This window comes from Hyaena hyaena, unplaced genomic scaffold (assembly GCF_003009895.1).
Source record: "Hyaena hyaena isolate Hyena2069 unplaced genomic scaffold, ASM300989v1 scaffold_62, whole genome shotgun sequence".
Lineage (NCBI taxonomy): Eukaryota > Metazoa > Chordata > Mammalia > Carnivora > Hyaenidae > Hyaena > Hyaena hyaena.
The window spans coordinates 3,063,275-3,086,087 of NW_024080694.1; the positions used below are offsets into that span (position 1 = coordinate 3,063,275).

The 22,813-nt window shown below is 44.4% G+C and overlaps 1 protein-coding gene across 2 annotated transcripts; it reads left to right on the forward strand.

Moving 5' to 3' along the window:
• Nucleotides 1-12,992: 12,992 nt before the first annotated feature.
• On the forward strand, nucleotides 12,993-21,603 carry KLHL38 (kelch like family member 38). Of its 2 annotated transcripts, XM_039231970.1 has the most exons (4): nucleotides 12,993-13,186; nucleotides 13,599-15,190; nucleotides 19,082-19,187; nucleotides 20,099-21,603. In XM_039231970.1, exons 2-4 carry the CDS (start codon nucleotides 13,802-13,804, stop codon nucleotides 20,386-20,388), a joined length of 1,785 nt encoding a protein of 594 aa, XP_039087901.1. In that variant the 5' UTR covers nucleotides 12,993-13,186; nucleotides 13,599-13,801; the 3' UTR covers nucleotides 20,389-21,603. The 2 variants fall into 2 exon arrangements, with proteins under 2 accessions (XP_039087901.1, XP_039087902.1); XM_039231971.1 differs by lacking the exon at nucleotides 19,082-19,187 and having other exon boundaries at nucleotides 20,099-20,258.
• The last annotated feature ends 1,210 nt before the right edge of the window (nucleotides 21,604-22,813 follow it).

Consider the following 22,813-nt stretch of genomic DNA (forward strand, 5'->3'; position numbering starts at 1 on the left):
TCACATTAGGAAGCAAATGTTGAAGGGGGGTGGGGATAAAGGGCAACAGAGATTTGACTAATGAGCAAAATGGGTCTTGAACTGCCCAGGGCATCCACCATCTGAATTACTACTTGGTTGCTTCTTTTGTTTGGCAGTGGGAGGTCCAGACAGGAGCAGAAGGTCTCTCCACAGCTCTAGTAATTCTATTCCAATTAGCCCAATTGGAAACATGTCCAGAGATACTTGCCCAAATGTTTGATTTCATCAGAGGTTGCACTGCATATGGAGCCCAGGAAGATTCTCGTAGATACTAGCATACATAGGATGGGGGGAAGAGATGATACTCAGCAAAACAGGTCTCAAATGCAAGTTCCAAGAGTAAAGGAGTTTCACAAGTCCCTTTCAAAGAGGAAGACCTTCTACAGGCCCTTGACCTGGGCCAGCTGGGGAGCAGGAGCATGAGACTTGCTGGTGACAACAGCTTGGCATCTTCCGTGTGACATGTAAATAATACCAACCATGTTAAGTCACTGTAGGTCCACAGGATTGCTGAGGACATGGGTGATGTGACAGCCATAAGGGCAGTGAAAGTGGAGGCTGGGAATGAGCCTGCTGATGGGGCCAGCAGAACAGAGGCCAGCTCAGGCCTGCCAGCAACCAGCCCCAAAATAAGGTTTCATCAGGATGGTATGGAGATCTGCCCAGAATTGGTCCACCCGAGTGCATGGAAATGTCTGGCTAATTTCAAACAGGTCATCAAATATAGAAATGCACCCAAGAACTTAGCTGGCTGCCCTTTACCATGAGGCAGGGCGCCTGTGAGGAAGAAACGTTATTGATTCCCACTTTATTTTTACTATGAATAAGATAGGCCAGCTAATCGTGTCTGAAGTCCATAAGAGATGTGAATGGTGTCTGGCACAGTGGTCCCCACCCTTGGCTGTGCAGTGGAAATCTGGCAACCTTACAGAAGCCCAATGCCTGGACTCCACCCCTGAAGATTTTGATTTTTATTGGACTTAGGCTGGGGTGCAGCCTGGGAATTGGGCATTTAAAATTTTTTCCCAGAGACTCTAATGTGAAGCCAAGTGAGCACCACTGCCTAACACATGTTGAGGAAGCTCTGAAACCCAGCCTCCATTTTCACCCATGAACACTCCCAGACATTCCCATTACCCTCTGGACACATTTTAAGCAAAGAGGAAAGAGAAGGACCATTCACTGATTCTTGTCACAAAAGGGTCCTTCTGGGACATACAGACTACTGCTAAAGGTTTTATTGAACCTCATCATTTTCTTTGAAATCCTAATTCCTGAGGCTAGCACTCTGAGGTCTCCGTCTACCTGCTCATGTATTCTTATTGAGCAATAAGAATACTTATTGAGCACCTGCTATGGGTCCAATGTTCTTGTCATGGGCTTTCATTCTGTTAAGGGAGACAGAGAATAAACAGTGAAACGTTACAAACAGGATAACTTCATTAAGCAAAAAGCTTTAAAAAAATGAAATAGAGTGATGTGACCTAGAGAAACAAGTAAGGAAATGCAGGGTACTTTAGGTGGTCAGAGAAGGGTCTGGAATAATATCTGAGTTGAATCCTGAATGTTGAGGAGCCAGCACAAGAATACTTGAGAGAAAAATATTCCAGCAGAGGGTACAGCAAGTGCAAAGGCCCCAGCCTCAGTCTCCTGGTAGCTCCTCTGCTGTCCTGCTGGATGTCACCATCTCCCCTGCCTCTGCCCTTTGGATTTGTGCCATCAGAGATGCCATCTTTCCACCCAAACGGATTACTTCTTCAAGAAGTCCCTCCTCCCAGAAATGGTGGGGGAAAGGGAGAGAGGCAAACCATGAGAGACTCTTGAATGCTGAGAACAAACTGAGGACTGATGGGTGGGGGGCGGGGGAGGGGAGAGATGGGCATGGAGGAGGGCACTTGTGGGGATGAGCACTGGGTGTTACATGGAAACCAACTTGACAATAAACTATTTGTAAAAAAAATAAGGTTATTTGAGCATTCCTAGACCCCCCCCCCAAAAAAGAAGTCTCTCCTCCCAGAAGGTTCCTGCATTCATAACCTCCTCATTCTCACCACTATTCACCTCACTTCAAATGTCTGTAAATGCCCTTGGAAAACTGCAGTAGGTATAAAAGCACAAGACATTACTGTTGCTATTCATGCCTCCTTAGCATCTGGCCTGAATCTGCACTGAATTATCACGCCCTTGATTTTATTGTCTTGTTTTTTCACCTGGGTACAACTGGTCTCCTCCTATGGGATCACTGGCTCTTCGGGGCATCAATCCGGTTTTCTGCAACTATCTTTAGTTGCTCCTAGTACAGAGCTAGGCATTCATTCATAACCCTTAATCAGAACTGTTGATATGACGAGTCGACTAGGTGGTCAGTTAAGTGTGAATGAGAGAATTAATCGGGAAGCCTTGCCTCAAAGCCACGTAGCCTAGCATTATCTCCAATTTATAGATGAGGAAATGAAGACACAGAGAGATCAAGCTACTTACCCCAGATCACACAGCTAGCAAGTGGCAGAGCTGGGATTTAAACCCAGGCCTATCTGGTATCAGATGCTGTATCTGGTATCACACTGCATGACACGTCATGAAGAATGAAGGTCGGCAGTCCCAATCTCAATTTTTCAGCAAGGAAACTAAAACTCACAAGGGAATTGACAGAGGTGGCCTGGTTCATAAACTGAGTTCATGCCAAAGCCAGGGCAGGTATTCACGGCCTTAGATGCCAAGGCCTCTTGGCTCTCTGCTCCACCATGTCCCTTTCAAAAAGGTCAGAATTCTGGTCAGGATTCAGCCAAAGTATCAGATCATCACTGTGCCCTCTACTGAATTTAGTGCTGCCAGGGAGCTTCTGACAAGAGTTGAAAATGTCTAACAGAATGACAAATGGGCAGAAGGCCACAGAGCATATTCATTCACTCTAAAGAATATTTTCTTTCTTTCCTCTTCCTCTTTCAACTGCTTGAATAGTAGAGATAGGGAAGGACAGGGGCAAGAAGTTAACACTTATTCAGCACCCTGAGCAGGTCACATAACCTTATCTGTAGTATGTAATGGAGGGTTGCCAGCTTTAGCAAATAAAAAATACAGGATATGGGGGCGCCTGGGTGGCTCAGTTGATTAAGAGTCTGACTTCAACTCAGGTCATGATTTTGCAGTTTCTGGGTTCAAGCCCTCCATCAGACTCTGTGCTAACAGCTCAGAGCCTGGAGCCTGTTTCAGATTCTGTGTCTCCCTCTTTCTCTCTGCCCCTCCCCAGCTCATTCTCTGTCTCTGTCTCTGTCTCTCTCTTTTAAAAAATAAATAAATATTAAAAATTAATTTTAAAAATACAGGACACATTAAAAACAAAAACAAAAATAAGAAGCAATAAAAAGACAAATTTTTAAAAAGAAGCAATAAAAAGATAAATAAAAATATAGGGTACATACTTAAATTTGAATTTCAGATAACAAGAGAATATTTTAGCATATGTATGTCTTGTGAATATTTGGGTCATATCTATACTGAAGACTTTGGCATGATGAAACCTGCCTTCCAAAATTATCCTGAGGATTAATAACACACCAAATGAAAAGTGCTCATAGGTACCTGACTTGCAAGTCGGCAGCACTTGGTGGAAGAGGTAGTGCTAGGTCTGCTCAAAGACTGCGTTTCTCCCTTTATCTAACAGCCAAAAAGAAAAAATTCTGCACCCTCACACAGGTTAGAGAAGTAGCCATTGTGGGTTACTGACTCAGCTTCATAAGAAAATTTACTGGGAGAAACCATACCCGCCCTGCTCAGCATGTGAGGCTCTCTGCTCTCTCCTTGCCCCCAAGGAAAGAAAGGGGACAGGCTGGAATCTGGTGGCTAAGCCACTGAAGTCCAGAAAAGTTTCTCATGAGATAGGACAGCAGAAGAGATAACAGGATAGTGGTTTTGCAAACAAAAATGACTCCACTGAACGAGAGGAGAAAATGAGATGAGGAGATAGTGTGGGTGAGGGGGGAATGCTGAGGGATGTAGGGCTTAGGGGAACCACATGAAGAAAGCTTGTGGGAAAATGCCAAGTGAGAAAGGTCTGTTCTCCTAAATCAGAACCTCTGAGTACCTGGCATGGTGCCCTGGCAAGGAGGGAAACATTTTTCAAAGGTTCTTGAACAACCTCAGGCACAGCTGGGAAGCAAACAAGTTCCCTCTGCCCTTTCAGTGGGTAACCCCAGGTCTGACCAGCTCTCTGTCAAGCAATCCCCCAACATCTCAGAAACACCGTTCCACGAAGAGTAACACCTTAATACATCACCGTATCCCACGTCTGTCACTGCTCTATTTACCTGTTCAAGGTGCCCCTTCTCGGACCCCAACAGGTTTATCTGACAAACTAATCACAGGACTGGAAAATTCTTTCCAGGGATAATTCAAATTTTGATAACACCTTCCAGAACAACCTTTTTTTCCTTCTCCTCTGCATTTTCCTCCTTATTGTTGTCTCATGAGAGGGAATGTTTTTCAAGTAGAAGAGAGGGCTAGTGTGGGGCCTGGTAAAAATGAGGTCTTTGTGTGTCTCTCCAAATGCATTCCATGAGCAAGGAATACATTAGGTGTGTTGTAGGTGACCTACAACACCTACAACACACACACCTAATCACACCTAATCAATTGAATCAAATTCAATTGATTGAATGAAAGAATCAATTAACATGCCTGGTGGCTCTCTTGATACCAGAAAAGGTCGTCCTCACTGCTGTTCCTACACAAGCATTTCTGGAGAAACATCCAGAACATCCATCCATTCTGAGATCCATTGGGAATCTCAGTCACATCACCAGTTACCACCCCCCACATCCATTGTATAATGATCTACTTTGGGAGCCACAGGGAGAGAAAGATCCCCTCCCGGCATCTGTGTTGAAGAGAATTCCGGAGATGACGATAGGAATAATGTGCACATTTCCCAGGTGGAATGGCAGGTTTCTGACTGCAATTATTACTACCAATATTGTGCAATGCTTTTGGACAACTGACAATGGACTAGGTGTTATAAGGAGTTTAAATAGCAGATTCCCCAACCTCCAACTCATGTCTGAGACTCCATGGCTTGTGCTGGCCTGCCCATTGGAATGGAAAACACAAGATACTCTCTACTTCCTTACTCAAAGCCTTGGGGACTTGGGCAAGCTTTCCTAGGAATGGGGGTTTCCAAGTCAACCATGTTTGTTTTTGTCTACTCTTTTTTACTACCTTTTGATTATTCAGGTGTAGAAGAAAGTAAAGAGGTGACAGGGAAGCCTCTACCTCAGGGGCTCCCGAATCTCTAGTAGTCTCTGAGGACTGAAACCTCAAGAACAATGTGCAAAGTTAATATAAAAAAGTATCTCTCCTACAGCCCCTATTTCCCATCAAAAATGATTTACAAGGAATGGTGAACATTTACCACATCTCAGAAGACTAGGATTGCTTACAACCCAGTATCAGAACCAACTTGATATCGGAAGCACATGCAGTTGGCTTGAGAGAAATAGTGATTGGCCTATTCTTGCTTTGCCCTGTGGAAGAGAAGAAACCTGATTCTCTGAAAGTCAGCAAGAAGATATTAATTTCTTCTGCACTCCTGCTCCTTGACTCAGAGACACAGAGAATGGATCAATCTAAAAACTAGCTGGTTATCCTCTATTGTTGGGGTGATTTTTTTTTTTTTACAACAGCCAGGGTACAATTTCATACACACATGTGCATTTGTGTACACACACACACACACACACACACACACCACAAAATCTTTCCATATCTTTATAGAGACAGCAATTCTCAAGCAAGCAACAGGGTAAAAGGTGGAAAATGGTAGGGAGTATCCCTTCCAGGAGCTTCTTTGGATCATGAAGGTGGGATGGAGTCAATAAATAAAGCTTTAAGAGCTGTGGGGATAACAGGAAGAGCCTACTGCAGACATTTGTTAGACAGTTGAGGGTTACAGTTTCTCATACATTAGAGATATAAAATCACACCTCAATCCAGCAATGCCAAGCTACATGGAGGCCACTAGATCCCTGGGAATGGAGTGAGGGAATGGGAAGAACAATCAGACATCCCTCTGACAGTTGGTATAAGAAGTATATTCAAGTAGCACCCAAAGGGATGGATAGTGGTTCTAGGAGCAAGCTATATATAGCCTGTTGGTTGGCCATCACTGAGTCTGGATAAATCTTCTCATTCAAAGATGAATAAGTAGGTAAAACTACTTACTTCTCAACATCCAGTAATTGAAACCTATTTGTATTTTCCCATAGTACATGAAAGTAATATTAACACTTACTTTTTGAAGTAAAACTTAATGTTTGAGAATATACAATGTAAATAGGATTTAAGAGTAATAGTTCCATTCATTTCCAGGTCTGTTTAATGTCTGATTAAGTAAAACAAGTCATAATAGCCATCTCTTCCATTGTATTACAACATTGATCTTGTGCCTTGATATAATGGCTGACTAGACAAGATGTTGATTTGCCTATAAAGCATGGCCAGTGTTTGTATACCTGGGCTTTACTCAGCCCAGGAAATTTTTCTTCAAGGGGCATTCCTCAATTCCCCTTTTTAGTCTTCCATTTCTGTAATGTTAATTGCTTTTACTGCAATGTAAAATAAAAGAATTATGTATTTTTCACTAAAAAAAATGAATAAAGAAAGAAAAGAGGCAAACTATGGAAAAACATTGCAGAACAAAGGAACTCAACATCATTCTGAAGATTCAAGTGTATGTCCAGAAGAAATCTTTTCAAAAACTTCAGCATCAATGGAAAGAAAATGACATTCCTTCTGTAAAATAGGCAGAAAGCCATTGAGATCAAAGTTAACCACAAGGAAAGCTAGAAGAGCTATGGGATTATGTCAGAGTAATAAAAATGCAATAACATATTTCAAATCTTCATTAGGATGAGTAAAGAGAAAATGTAACCCTGTGAAAAGCATACCAATAGTGTAAAGGGTAAATTTGGGATGTGTTCTAGAATGTAGGGGAAAAGAATAAGCATGTAAATATTTAAAAAGAGATTCAAATTTACATGAGGAAGCCAAGTTTAAAAATATACATAGGTATTGTACATGAAGAAACCAAATTACTATTGAAGTAATAATCAAGGATATAATTAAAGAATATTTCCCTATGCTAAGTGAAGGCCAAAGTATACAAATCAACGGTCATGTTTTATAGGCAAATCAACAGCTATGTTTTATATGTTTTAAAAAGTACATATATGTGGGCACATCCTGGCAATGTTTTTTAATTAAAAGGATGAAGAAAAAAGTTTAAAGGACAAAAAGGATATAAATCAGTAAATTATCAAGTTTCTATTCCCCAGCTCTGTAGTCCTCCCAGAATAAAATGGGTAGTTTTCAGAAATTTTTGAAGAAAGAAAATGTTTGATCCTAAACTATGATATACCTAGCCAAGTTATTGTTTGTAGAAGATAGGAAATGAAAAGAGAATCTTTGGTAAGGAGGGATTTGGAAAAATGTACCTCTCTCATATTCTCCCTAAAAAAACTATTACAAGTCAATGAATTCTAGTTGATCAAAAGATGAGTCAGAATTAAGCATTTAAAAACGGGGAACCTGTGGCACAAAAGAACTAGCAGTGTAAGTGTAAATCATCCAAACACAGAGCTAAGTCTAAATAATTGTTATAAATAGGATTCAAAAGCAAATAGCAAAGCCATTCATAAAAGACAAGATAAAGAACATAAAGTAATTTGGTGATAATAATCAGGGCCTTAAATTCCAGGTCATCTTTACAAAAGCCAGGAAGAAAGTGGTAAATGGGTTTCAGATTCTGTTTTACCTAGTAGGGAGTCAACAAGTATTATTTTGTTTTTACTTATGATCATTAGAAAAACATAGGTTAAAAAATATTTTTGGAAAAAGTGAAAAGAAAGCCTCTAGTAAAAATATAAAGTCTGAAAAAGGCAAAAGTAAGCAAAAAGTCTCCAGTGTCAGTCTCTGTCAACCAATTCCATTATACTTCTCTACCTTTCCTAATAAGCAGGCGGGGAGCCAGACTTATCCCTGCCCCGAGGAGGTACAGGAGAGAGATGGAAACACATTCTGCCTGGTGTGAGAGCTTCTCAAAGATCTATGTTTAATTTTTCCATTTATGGGGTCCTAGAATTCACGGTAGGTGGTATGTGAAATGGGAAGGAGGAAGGCTGGGGAAGGCTTTCCTTCAGAACACTTAGAACATTTAAATTGCTTATTCATCTGTCTTCCCTACAGATTCTAAGCTCCACAAACGTAGGGACTTGTTTGTCTTCCTAGTGTCTTACTAGATAGATTGTTGGATGGATGGATGGTTGGATGGATGGATGATGGATGGATGGATGGATGGATGGATGGATAGATGGATAAATAGATAGACACATAGATGAATGGACCTTTAGCTAATTAGACCCTTACTGTGCTCAATTTACATTTCCCCTAGGAATCTTAATTAATCCTACCTCTAAAGGAATGAAGTTCACCCTCCCTCTGCAGGTCATCCACCTTCTATACTACAGCAGCAAATCAAAACCATGGCTGAGGAGCCTGGAGGGTGTGGTGTTCCTGCCTAAATGCCTTTCTCACCATCAGGGAGCACCTGGGGAGCAGAGAGGCCAAGGCAGTGTATTATTCTTGGTGACTCACAGTGCTAAAACGGGAGAGTAAGAATGCATCTTTGATCACATTTCTTTCTTCCCAATTTGACTTAGAGCCCAGAAAGCTGATCTGTGGCATAAATGATGTGTGAGGTCAGACTTTAGTTTGTGAGGAAAAGGCAGGGCAGACAGCTGGGTTATATACCAATAATCCACCAACAGTCCTGACATCGTCTCTGTCAGTTCTTCCCCCCACCCCGCCCCCCCAGGAGGGAAAAAGATGTTTTCTGGTGGCGGGGCAGAATGGAGGAAGAGCTGGGGAGGCAGTCCCTTGCACTACTGGCCTAGTAAGTGTAACGCTGCGTTCTTAGGTCTCAAAGGACAGTTGTCATGGCAACCTTGGGATCAAGGGGCAGATCCTCTTCTGGCCCTTGTCTGGAGCACAGAGTCCCTGTTCAGCTTTCCACAGGCTGGTTTAAAAAAACACATCCAGCCAGATAGATACAGACACTAATAGACAGGCACTCGCATTCACAGAAAAGTTTTAATCATATAACAAGAGTCAAACTCCTTCCTACAGCTTTTCATGATTCAGTTCACCAGAACCTCATTTTGCTCTTCACCTGCAGACTGTGGCAACAAGAAATATTCTGGTGCCAGCAGAGAGCCTTCCAGCCACCAAGAAGCTGTCACAAAGCCTTTCAAAGCACGTTTGTGCATTCTTGCAACCCAGCTCCTGTGCACTGCCACAGCCAGGGTTTGTTGGGGAAAGTAATGCCTGACCCCAAAGGATGTTAGGAGGCCAGGGCATGATGGAGAACATTTCGTGGCCTCCTAGACTGTAGCTGTCAGATCTGAGGCCGACTCGAACCAACCTGCCTCTCCACAGGAATCTGGGCCCAGGGCACCCAGACAGGAGAGAGGCCTCCTGAGGCAAAGTGCCCTGTCTTGTCAATGCAAAACTCTATGAGGAAACTGAAGGCTTTATGAATTTACTTAAAAGGGCAAAATAATAAAGAATACCAGCTGGCAGCCTTACTGGCGCTGAGGCCAGAGCTTCTGGCTTCAGGCCAGAGATGTGCAGAAGCGCAGAGGAGGTCCCTTTGCTGAGGCACAGCTTCTAACAGTTTCTTCTCTGGGCACTTCAGGACACAAACCACAGGGTGAGCTGGAAAAGGTAGGGTTCAGAGGTCACCTGGCCCACACCCCCATAGCCAGGTGAGAAAGTTAAGTACAGAGAGGTTAAGTGACTTGTCCAAAAACACACAGCCAGTCCATGCCAGAATCTGGCCTGAAACAAATACAGGATTCCTAGAGGCTGAGTAGATGATGAGGAGCATGGTAAACTGTTCAAGGCAAAGGAAACAGCTAGAGTGAGCAGGAGATCAAATTAGAAGCTGATAACTGGGCACCAAGACTTATAGAAATCTAATGAGATTATTTTCAGAGTAACAATATAATACTAAGCATAATTTACTGTGAATCTACACTATGCCAGCCACTTGACTGGATGCTTCCCATACATTATTTCTCTGTGACAAGATTGGTTATTCCTATTTAACAGACAGATAAACTAAGGCCAGAGGAATATAAATCACTTGCCCAAGACCATATGGATGCTGAGAAGAAAACGTTGATTCTTCCAAGTCTTTCTGCCCTCAAAACTGTGTCTTGACTCGTTATGCTACTGACTTCAATCAAAAGGAGGGGCAAGGAGCTGAATGTCCTCATTTATTTTAGGTTCCCATATGTTCAGACCCTAAACTAAGACATGTTCCAGAGAAAGTCAGGATACAAAGTTAAGACCAAAAGTATAGAACTCTCAGAGACAAATAGATTCAGGAATTGAAAGGAGGTTGGTTGGGGTTACATGTGGGTAGTAGATATGCTTTTTGGATTGGGCTTGCACTATTTGTGTGTATTTGCTATGAGGTAAACACCAAGACTTGATTTTTCTTTTCCTGACATTTAATGCAGAGCCAGAATTCTCCTAGTAGGCCAGGCCAATGGAAGGGGCCTATTTTTTCTAAACCTTAGAATCCAAAGAGTTTATTAAAGTTGGTCAGACCTTGATACTGCACACCAGGGCTCATCTGAACACTTGACAGGGTTGGATTCCAGAAGGTCTAATTAGGGAACATAGAGGAAGCTCCAAAATCCTAGCCATGGATGGTGCCATATTTGTTCACTCCCAGAAATCCCTACCTATGCCCTCACAACAAACCCTCGGCTTGGTAACTAGCTGGAGGAGAAAGAATACAGGCATTTCAGAGCAATAAAGAAGTTATTTTCCCCTTGTGCTGACTCTGCGTCAAGGACTAAAGCTCTAGCATTGGGTTGGGAAGATCGGCTCCCAACCTCAAACTTCATAATTCTTACTCTGTGCTATAAAGCAGTACAGTAAACCTGCTAAACCTGTACAGTGTAAGGGGTGGGGGTGGGTATGAAGTCCACCTAATAGTGCCCCCCCTTTCCCTAGTTTCCATTCTGCTATGCTCAATTCAAGAACTGTACATAAGTTACCCACTATGTGTCAGCCACCGTGCTAGGCACTAGGGATAGAGAGACGACAGAGACAAGGTTCTTGCTGTCCAGACACTTCCATTCTAAAAAGAGGGACGCAGACAGGTAAACATAACTGCACCGAGGGAATGAGGCATGTAATATTAGAAGTATGCAGAAGGAATGGAAATAGCACAGAGGGCTGAGGAATTAACGATCTGAGAGGGTCAAGAAAGACTTTGAGAGAGGCTGATCTACACATCAAGTTTTGAAGGATGAATAGGAGTTCAGAGGTGAAAGTGGAAGAGACGGCAAAGGGAAGGGCAGGCAAAGGCACCGAAGCACAAAACAGAGGGACCTCGGGCCTTTTAAGGAATCTGGCTACTCGCCTGTCATATCGCCAGCTTGGCTCAGAAGTGCAGAAATAATCACGAGCTCTGATAGCTACTAAACAGTTCTTCCCTCCAGCTCCCCGCATGTACCCCGATGGGTCTGTGGCCCCCTTGGCTCAGGTGTTCTGCTCCTAGATCCGGCCTCTGGGCTCCTGGCCCTAATGACATGTTATGGTTATACTTGCCTGACCTTGATCTAGACTCTTTGGGGTGATCCACTCTGTGATCTGCAACTAAGAAGGAGACATATCCCTCCTTCCACCATGGTCTGTGGTACACTAAAGGCCAGGCCCGCCCAGCCTCCCCAACAGAGACCAGGCACATAGAAGGATCTGCACTTCGTCTACTAGAGCTAGAATAAAAAATATAAGTGGGAGAGAGACGCGGCAGAAGGTGGTTCTCCAGGGAGGTAGCAGACCAATCTGATTCCTGCTAAAGTCTGGACTTCATCTTACTGATGTGGGGAGCCACCGAAAGGCATGAGATAGGGAGCTGGCAGATTCCGGTTTGCCTTCTTCGGGGTGACTCCACTGGTTATTCAGGGTGGTTGTATTAGAGGAAGAAAGACTGGCAGCAAGAGAAAAACTCAATATGGAGAGACTGTTGCCATAGTCTGAGGAAGACTGCCACTCACTACTGGTACAGTCAAATCAGCATCTCCCTGGGGGCAGAGGCAGGGCAGAGCTGGCATGTCAACCTTGTGGTTCCTCAGCTGTCCATCGTGGCTCTGATTCTCACATTTGGGGGCTGCCTCCTCCTCTCTTTCCTTTTTCTTCTCCCTCCCTCTCTCTCCCTTCTCTGCCTCCTTCCTTCTCTTCTTGCTTATTCCTCTTCCTCCCTCCCACTCTTCCCCTCTCCCTCTGGCACACCCTGGAGAGATGTGCCTTGCCTCCTGCCTCCAGCTCAAGCCTCCCTGATGGGAGAAAACGGAAAAACAACTAAGTTTGGGTTTTTCCAGAGTCTGGAGACTCCGGGGGTGCTCCACAAATATAAAAAACAATTTTTGTCACAGATTCCATCACCTCAGAGCCTGCAGGAGGAAATCACAGCTCTCTACAACAATACTGCCAACAGACAATGGGAAATAAGAGACCCACCAACCAGTACTCTTGGGTCCATGTTCTGGCTTCCCTAAGGCCATCCATCACCTTCAGTTTGCCCAAAACTATCTCCAGTGACTCTCCCCAGGTCACAGCAACCTGTTTACAAACATCTAGAATTCCCAGGCACTTTTAGGACAAGGGACTCGGGATGTGTCCAAGTGGGCAGCAAATCTTCTCTAAGAGAAGCTGTTCCTCCAGATCTATTTATGCCGACGTAAACACTTGCCAAAGAAACAAGGCGTGTGGGCATGCGCCGGCCCCACAGTCCCTCGGGTTGCTGCAAAAGGCAACTGGAAAGTCACATGTCATAACAGTGGAAAGTACATATGCAACTATTCTTAGCCCTGGAATGTATACACTGTCTCCCTGCCCAGTGCTTCTTTCCTGAAGTTCTAGAAAACTGTGAAAGTGCCGTTAGCATAAACAAATCCAGAACTCTCCCAGGACAAAACATCTGCCAACTGAAGGAAAGGCCTGGGTTTATGGTCTCACTCGGATCCAGAGGTGAAAGCTCTCCGGAGGGGCCAGCCGGACCAGTCATCGTCAGCGGATGTCACTGCAGCAAATGAAGGTAAATATCTCTAATGTTTAATTCTTCTGCGGGTAGACTGCCAGATGTCATCCAGTAAACTCTGCCCAGGGTACTGTTTGGTCTCTGCTTTCTGTTTATCACATCTTTAAAACAAAACCCCAAAGACTCTGTGAAATCATGTTTGAAAAAATTAGTTGCAAAGGCCCATTTTCATCCTTTAGTACTGTCTGGTTACCCGAGGGCCACGCCCCCAGAATGACATCCTTGGGGAATGACTAACACTCAGAAAGATGCTTAGATGGGTTTAGTAAATAACACATATGCTGAGAAGCTCACAGAAGGTCAACTGATCAAATGCATGGACTTATCACCTTGCTTTCGGCTAATGTTTAAGCCCCTGACAGTCAAGTAACTTCCATCAACATTTGTGGTTCTTTTTCAATTTTCCCAGGTTATCTGAAGATGCTATTTGCCTATTACCTTTGAGAATAATCACGACTAAAAAGAGAGGTGTTGGCTGTGAGGCCTCTGGTGTAGGTGGCCTCTCTTTCCACTCTTCACTAAGCAACTTTCTTGGCAATATCCACAAGCATCTTGGTGAATAGACATAGATGCTATAAGCCTTGGAGCCAACACAGCTAAAGCGTTCAGCACATGCTTCCCCTTGAGACCTCTCCCCTTCCTTGTAGGATGGACGAGGAGTTGACAGATGAGCTGCTCTTCAAAGACCATGACTTCTCCTCTGACTTATTGAGGCAGCTCAATGGCTTAAGGCAAAACAGGATGCTGACTGATGTGAGCATCTGTACTGGGACCTGGGAGGTCCCCTGCCACCGAAGTGTGCTGGCCTCCAGCAGCCCTTACTTTAGGGCCATGTTCTGCAGCAACTTCCGGGAGAGAAGCGAGGCCAAAATCCAGCTGAGGGGCATCGACCCCCCGACTCTGGACCAAATCATCTCATATGTGTATACTGGGGAGGTTCACATCACAGCCGAGAACGTCCTGCCCTTGATGGAGGCAGCTTCCATGCTACAGTATCCCAAACTTCTGGAGGCCTGCTCCTCTTACCTCCAGAGCCAGCTGACCCCCAGCAACTGCCTGGGCATGATCAGACTGTCTGAAATCTTAAGTTGTGAGAGCCTCAAGAAGAAAGCGAAGAAGGTGGCCCTGACGTGTTTTCCAGAGGTGGCTGCATCGGCCGACCTGAAGGAGCTCTGCGCCTTGGAATTAAGAGACTATCTGGGGGACGACGGGCTCTGTGCGGAGGAGGAAAAGGTGTTTGAGGCCCTCATGGTTTGGATCAAGCATGACCTCCAGGCCCGGAAACGACACATGCAGGAGCTGTTCAAGCAGGTCAGGCTTCAGTACATCCACCCGGCCTTCTTCCACCATTTCATCGCCAACGATGCCCTCCTTCAGTCCTCGCCCTCATGCCAGACCATCCTGGAGACAGCCAAGAGGCAGATGTTTGCTTTGCACAGTGCCACCAGTGCCCCAGACCTCCAGCCTTCATGGCATGTCCCCCCAAGAACCTCTTACCAAGATTTCCTCATCCTCTTGGGTGGAAGGAAGGACAGCCAGCAGACCACCAGGGATGTTCTGCTCTACAACAGACAGACTGGCCAGTGGCACAGCCTCGCCAAACTCCCAACCCGGCTGTACAAGGCCTCAGCCGTCACCTTGCACCGTGGCATCTATGTGCTGGGAGGCATGGCCATCGGCGCGGGGAAGAACACACCCAGCCACAATGTCTATATCTACTCCCTGAAGCTCAATCAGTGGAGGCTGGGACAGCCCATGCTGGTCTCCCGCTACTCACATAGAAGCACTGCCCATAAGAACTTCATCTTCTCCATTGGAGGGATTGGAGATGGGCAGGAGGTCATGGGCTCCATGGAGAGATACAACAGCATCTTGAACATCTGGGAGAGTATGGCCAGCATGCCCGTGGGGGTTCTCCACCCTGCAGTCGCTGTGAAAGACCAAAGGCTCTATCTTTTTGGGGGAGAGGACATCATGCAGAATCCTGTACGCCTTATCCAGGTAAATGGCTGGTCCTTCCCATCATGTAAATGCATGAGTATACACCCACACATACACACAAGTGTGTGCGCGCACACACACACACACACACTCATACACACGTGCATATACACACATATATACACATGAGTATATACATGTATGCATATATACATATGTATACATGTATGCATGAGTACACACATGCATACATATAATACACACATACACACTATCATTTGCAGGGGAAGTGTAAAGAAGAGAGGAAAGAAGAAAGTTCAAATTCAGCAAGATTTAATCCATTTACAAATTCTTGTTGTATAAGATTAACACATACAAAGGAACATCAAATACAATCCCTGTACACAAATAACTTATCTTTATTTCAGGAAAAAATTTGTATGTCTAAAAGTGCAAGCTAGAGCACACTGAATGTCAGAAATTCTACAGGAATTTTGCAGATGCTTCTAACAATTCAGCAAGACCCTGTAAGAAGATTCCCAAGCATCGGTCCACAGTCTATCACCAAATCCCTGGGAACCCAACTTCAGATCAGCTGAATCAAAATCTCTTTGTGTGGGGTCCTGACATTTACACATTAGAGACATCTCCAGGAGGCCCTCAGCTGCAGCCAGGTTGGGGAATCCTTGCCTTAAATGATAAGTAGATGCTAATATCACTAGCAAGCTCTCTTAGCAGTGTTAACAGACGCCAAAATTTCAGAAAATGAAGTGTTTTATGCAAGTTCTAATCTCTGCAGTTCCCCTAGTGATATGAAAACCTTGAATAATGAGCCTATCTTGAAAGATAAGAAGATCCCTACTATTTGTTTTGTTCACTGATAAGAACTATATTGAGTCTCAGCCATGGTAAGAGCCCTGGGGATGCGGGCATGAGCAGGAAAGTGCACTTACCCTCCAGGAGCTTGCTGGACAATTGGAATTCAGGTGCAAAATGGAGGGGGGCTTTAAGAGCATGGGGAGCACCCTACCCCAGTCTAGAGGGAATCGGGGATGGTGTGACTTTTGAGGTTGGTCTGGGCTGACTTGAACAGAGAGGCAAGAGGAGAGAGAAGGGGAGTAAATGAGGAGAAAGAATCATTGGGTGGATAGAAGGATCTGACGTGGATGGAGAAGGGTGCTGGAAGCTTCTCCGAGCAGAGGCAGAGTCCTGTTGAGGGCAGGGTGGTGTTCCTGGGTAAGGGAGCAGCTGCTCAAAGGCCCTGAGGCAGAAAGGGGCACGGCCCTTGACCTGGAGACACTGAAAGCCTGAGAATGTAGCTGCAACACGGCGCAGGAGGAGGAAGGTGGTATGCTGGGCGGAGCTGGGGGGTTAGTCCCCATGTGATCTCCACCCAGACTGCTGCCCCTGAGCCTCTACTATAGAAATTCTGGAACATTTTTAGGGGATGGGTGTTTGCGCGGATGAGGCTGACCTGGTCGGCTTTCTGGGCCTTGTCAAGGAACTGGGGTTGTAGTCTGAGAGTAGCAGGGTGGCTGAAGTAATCAGATTTACATTTTTAGAAGTTCCCTTTGGATGGCTTGGGGAGACAGGGCTGGTCGGGGCACTTGTGGGAATGAGCACTGGGTGTTATATGGAAACCAACTTGACAATAAACTATTTGTAAAAGTAAATAAATAAATAAATAAATTTCAGAAGGATTTCAAAAAAAAAAAAAAAATGGGAAGAGAGTTAGGGACTGTTCTAGAGGTCCAGGCCAGGGTGACCAGTGGCTTGGGCTAAGTTGGTGCCAGTGGAGATGGAGAAAAGTGAAAAGCTCCAATTTAATTCCTGTTTTTTCTTGCCTTCACTTCTCCAGCCCATATTTTCAGCTCTTCCCTGACCATCTAGGCAGATTCTGAGTCTGTTCCAAATCCTGCTGATTTATTTGAGCCAAGAGAGACATGTTTTGCTCTCCACCAAGCTCTGGCCACACAATACAGATGTAATAAAGTGCTTCTATGTAAAGCTAGAGCCCCTCCCTCCTTAAAAAAATATTTTTCAAAATAAAGTCAACAACTATGCTCAGTATTTCATATTGCAAAATTGTTATTGATTTTCTAAGAATAAATTCAAGGCTCAGAAAAGCTTTTAAGCTGGCACATCAAAAAATGCACAGTACCATCAAACAAGACTCTTGCAAAGGCAGAAAAAAACCCCACTAACATATGAGTGATCCTTTTATACTGCTGTGGTTAGAAGGGGGAAAGGGGGAAAGTATTCATGGAAGCCTTTCTTGTCCACCTAGCATTAGCTTTGATATGAAAGTTTGATTCATTCAAATATAGTATAAAAATCAATGCTGGGGATTGCTTGATGGAATAGGCTGGATTTTCTGGCACAGATTCAGAGTTTTCTTTAATGGATGGTTCTTCTTTGGGGATGCCTTCTTTTAGGAACTATACCGCAGTGGGGTTACTGTGCTCTTTGTGTGTGTATGTGCACCTTTCTCCCTGGCCTTCTTTCTACCTCTGTTTGTGGAGAGCATTAAGCAAATCCTTCACCATAACATCACTTCCTCCACTGGTCAAAGACCATCTTTTGTTATCCCTGCCCCAGCCTCTCTAGGAGTATTATGAGGATTATGAGCAACTGTTTAATCTCTCTTTGAAACCATACCCGAAGGCGACAGAGAACAGAAAGTCAGGAGGCAATTACTCATTCAGTGTTTGCTTTTGCTCCAAGGATCCCACTTTCCGAAGTATCGCCTATGTATTTTCAGATGAAGCCACGAGGCTTAGCAGCCATCGAGACTGCCTCTATCCCTAGCACATGGCCTTTTCTATGCGTCACCAACTTCAAGAACAAACAGAGACTCAAGAGGTTTCCAGTCTCAAAAGGCTCCATCAAGAAGGGCAACACTTACATGGTTTCCAGGCAGAGCCATGAGTGTGGTCAACCAGACCAGCTGTTCCACTCACTCTAGCTGTGTGACTTTGGGCATGTCACTTAACCTCTCTGAGCCCCAATGATCTAATCTGAAAAAAAAAATGGAGGCAAGTAATGGTAACTACTTCACAGGATGATTGTGAAGATCAAATTTGGTAAAATGACAAAACATAGGGTCTTTCATATGGTGGCAATTACAGTTTATATAGAAAGAATTGCCAGCAAAGAATTATACTTCATATAGAAAGAATTGCCATTTTCTTCTGTAAGTAAACGTTTTTCCCCTTCTTTTCTTTTATGAAATCCATCCTAAATCTCTTGTGTTAAATTTTGCTAACAGTGAACTAATTTATATTTGATATTTGAACTTTATTTAAACTTAGGGGAACATGTTCTGAAAATCGTGATTTGTGACTCTATTTCAGAGCATGGCCAAGGAGCCCTGCCCCACCTCTATGCTCTTTTTTTCTTTTCTCATGCTTCCTTTCTGATTCTAATGACTTTCAGGCACAAACTGTTCAAAAGCCTTCCTCACTTAGCCTCAGATGTATTCTTGGCTCTAAGGCCCTCTCTGATACACTGGAACATTTAGAAACTTAAACATGATCCGGAAATAGAAATGATTGAAAAATCATTGGCCTTATGAATATCCAAGTTGCTTCATTTCCCATAAAAAAAAACGTTCCAAGCAAGGTAGGAAAACTCACAATACAATGCACAAATCTGGGTCCATTCTATAAAAACATAGCCAAGGCATGGGCTCACATAAAAACCAATTTCTAGTAATATATTCTTTTTGTTATTTAATTATACTTTATTGATAGCAATATATCAGTATTCCTTAGTATATACCTATATATTGATATTGCTTGGTATAATAGGTATTATACCTACCTACATTTTAAAAACTAGGAAAAAGTGAAAAGAAAAAAATCACTCCTATTTCACTCTTAATTACTACTTCTATCTTTTAAAAAATATATCCCTTTACAATGCAGCACCATGGTTATATTTCTCTCTCAGGTTTATCACATTTCCAGAAACACATGGTTCAAAATGGAGACAAGGATGATCAAGAATGTGTGCGCCCCTGCAGTGGTGCTGGGGGAGCGGATTGTCATCGTGGGAGGTGAGTTTGAACAGAGGATCGCTAGGCTGGACCCAAACTTGGCACCTCCCATGGAAAACGGGTCACTAATAGACAGATGTTGTTCTACAAAACAGTGCTGTTAAAAGCACATCCATCCAACTAGGGAAGTGTGGACAACTTGACAAAGTTCTTTTCTCATCCAGAAGTTTTTGCCTGTCTTTATCTATAAACAGGGAATGAAATAATACCTATTTCACAGAATTGTTGTGATAATAAAATGTGTTCGTATATCTGAAGCACTTAGCACTATCCCGGGTACGTGGCAAATACTCAAAAAATGTTTGCTACTGTTATAATATTAGCCATTAATACATCATTTCTCCTCAATTGCAGTATAGTGCCTTGGTTAAGATGACTGGTTTTAGGGTCAGACCTGGGTTCAAATCTTGACTCTGCTACTGGCTGTATACTCTCTGGCAAGTTATTAATCTTTTTTTTCTTCTTTGCCTCCATTTGCACATCTGTAAAATGGGGATCCTAAAAGTGGGGACTGGTGGGGACCAGGTAGGGCTGTCAGGGAAACCATTCCTGAATTCCCAAAGGCTCTTTCTCTGGATTGTTAAGGCTCTTGGGGAGGGAAGGGAGTGTGTAAGAGAAATGAAAATGCCATTGGGGCTGAGGAAGCCACTGGAATCAGGAGGCTGCCCCCAATGTAATAGTGCCTTCACTTGGGGCTAAGGATTCACGGGCCAGAATCAGACAGAGCTGAGTCCAAACCCCAGTTGTGCCACACACTAATCCTTGGGCAGGCTACCAAAACCCACAACACCTTAGTGCAGAGTTCAGCCTTGATACTGGGCAATGGCAGAGATCAAACACGTTTCCAGACTGCAACCCTCCAGTTCCAAATGAGCAACGCTGAGCTTGCCAATATGCCATTTGGTTTTCAGGTTACACGAGGAGGATTCTTGCTTATGACCCTCAATCCAACAAATTTGTCAAGTGTGCGGACATGAAAGACCGGAGGATGCACCATGGGGCCACAGTGATGGGGAACAAGCTCTATGTAACGGGTGGGCGGCGGTTGACCACAGACTGCAACATTGAGGACTTGGCCTCCTTTGACTGCTACGACCCTGAGACGGACACCTGGACATCCCAGGGACAGCTTCCTCACAAACTCTTTGATCACGCCTGCCTCACTCTCCAGTGCATACCCTACACTCCCGCCTTCTCATGAAGTCGGCAAGAAACCACTGGTCTTGGTCAAGATGCTTTCTGTTGCAAGGGACAGAAACGCAACTCCCAGGAGCTTAAACCTAAAAGGAGGCCAGAAGTGCCCATAGGTCTGAAATTTCCAGAACCTGGAGGCCTGGAACCAGGCATATTGTTGGCCAGAACTCTCTGTCTCTCTCTGTCTCTCCACACCTCAACCCTGTCTCCCTCGCTTTCTCTCTCTCCCTTTCTTTCTCCTCACTTTCCCTCCTTCTCTACCTCATCTCTACTAGACTTCATTCTACAAACAAGCTTCTTGATCCACAAAGTATGAAGACAACGGCAACTGATAAACTCAGACTCATGTTTTCTAACTTCGCATCTTCAAGAGAGAACTCTACCATTATCCATATATCAACCCTGAAAGTACTCCTAGTTGGCCATTTTTTAATTCCATGCCTTCCTCTTGAGCCAATCACTGTTTCCAGGGCTTGTGCTACTGTGTAATCCCAGATCATGTCCCTACAGGCTGAGGTCATGTTAACTGTTATCATTGACAGTTCATACACTGCACATGATGAGATAGAGGCAGTTTCCCCAAAGGAAAACCACATCTGCCAAGGCCATCATGGAAATCCAGAACAAAATGGCTGAGAGACCCGAAAGAGTCCCTAGAATCACGTGATCCAGGTGGCAGTGTGAGACATTGGCTATGGCCCTGTTTCTTTGCATTCTATGGATGTAGTACATTGGGATTCCAGGAAAATATGTGCAATTCAGTTTCAAGGGTTTGCAAAATTATCTATGCTGCCAGAATAAAGTTTGTTTTTAGTGCCAAAGGATGTTTTTCTCCAGCCTCTAGGGAGCTATAAACCTGCAGAATTAATCAGGATTTTCATTTTGGTAAATGTTATGAGAATTGCTCTTCCGAGGCAAGCCAACAAATTCCTTCACAGATTCCAGCAATTAATTGCCCTCTTCATGCCAGGGCTGAATATCCCCTCACCCTCTTTATCTCAAAGTTCGTCACAAGCTGGCTCAGTTCCAAGCTCAAGAATAGACTGAAGATCACCTGGGAAGGTGTTTGAAAATAGGACTGGGCCCCATTGAAGAGGGACAGCAGGGATTCTCAGAGGTGGAGTCTGGTCATTGTAATGTGCAGTCAGGATTAAGATCCACCATCCTGGGGCATTTGGGTGGCTTAGTCCAGGAAGTGACCAACTCTTGATTTTGGCTCATGTCATGATGTCACAGTTCATAGGATTGAGCCTCTCATCAGGCTCTCTGCTGACAGTGTGAGCCTGCTTGGGATATTCTCTCTCTCCCTCTCTCTCAGAAACAAACAAGTAAACAAACGAACAAACAAGCTTTTTAAAAAAATTAAAAAACAAAACATGAACCGCTGTCCTGCTCAGCTGCAGGAACTGAAAGCCTCGCATGCTGAGCCCCCCCTCCCAGCATGTTGTGGCCAGCCCTGTCACCACCCAATAACATAGGCAAAGTCTTCTCTCCAGCAATGGAAGCATCTGGAATGGGTCTCACTGCCCTGAACAGGGCACCAGAGTGACCCCAAGCTGGAGCCTTCTTCCTGCCCTGCTTTTCAGGTTCATGTCCTGGACTTTTCCTTTCTTCCTAATTTGTACTTTTTGCCCTTCACTTTCTCCTACCAGGGTCTGAAGCTCTGTCCTGATCCCCAGACTGCTAGGCTGTGGTCCAGACACCCCCTACTCCTCATCATGGGCACCGTCACCTTAGCAGTTGGCTGGCCTCTGACTATAACCTATTCTCTTTGAACCTCTCTATTCAGACTCTCAACCCCACCTCTCCCTACAAAATGTTATCAGCGATGCCTCCAGCACCTAATGGAGGTCCATTTTGATTTCTCATTTGACTTGACCATTCAGCAGCATATGACCCAGATGACCCTCTCTCCATCTAGAAATGTCTTCCTCACTCCGCCTTTGGGACACCACCCACTCCCTCTTCCTACTGCGTGCAATTCATTCTTCTCTCTTTCTTTCCCAACTAATAAGTGGAAGTGCACTCCAGTGCTCAGCCCTTACACCTGTTATGCATCTACCCTTACTCCTGAGGTAAGAGAGCCCCTCGGTGTATGGCTTATCATTCCATCCATGTGCTGCTGATTTCCCAATATTCTCCAGTTCCAGGCTCTATGACTTGCTCCATGTTTCCACTTGGATGTTAAATACCTCAATGTAAACATGTTCAAGATCACTTTTTCCTTGCATAGGCTTCCCCATCCTGGGAGAGGGAAACACCTGTGTCCAAGTTCCTCAGGTCCAAAGCCTTGGATGCTACTCTTGGCTCTTCTCTCTCACACCCGACTCCATCTGTTTCAGGTGTGACAGAGCCTAGTAGCCTCACCAGCCACAGCTCCTACTATGGTCCAAGCTGCCGTCTTCTCTCATCTGAACTCATCACTGATGTCT

Coding starts and splice junctions, on each gene's coding strand:
- KLHL38 (XM_039231970.1), top strand. CDS start 13,802: ATGCTTCCCCTTGAGACCTCTCCCCTTCCTTGTAGGATGGACGAGGAG. Junction 15,191..19,081: donor ATCCTGTACGCCTTATCCAG/GTAAATGGCTGG, acceptor TTTCTCTCTCAG/GTTTATCACATTTCCAGAAA. Junction 19,188..20,098: donor GCGGATTGTCATCGTGGGAG/GTGAGTTTGAAC, acceptor TTTGGTTTTCAG/GTTACACGAGGAGGATTCTT.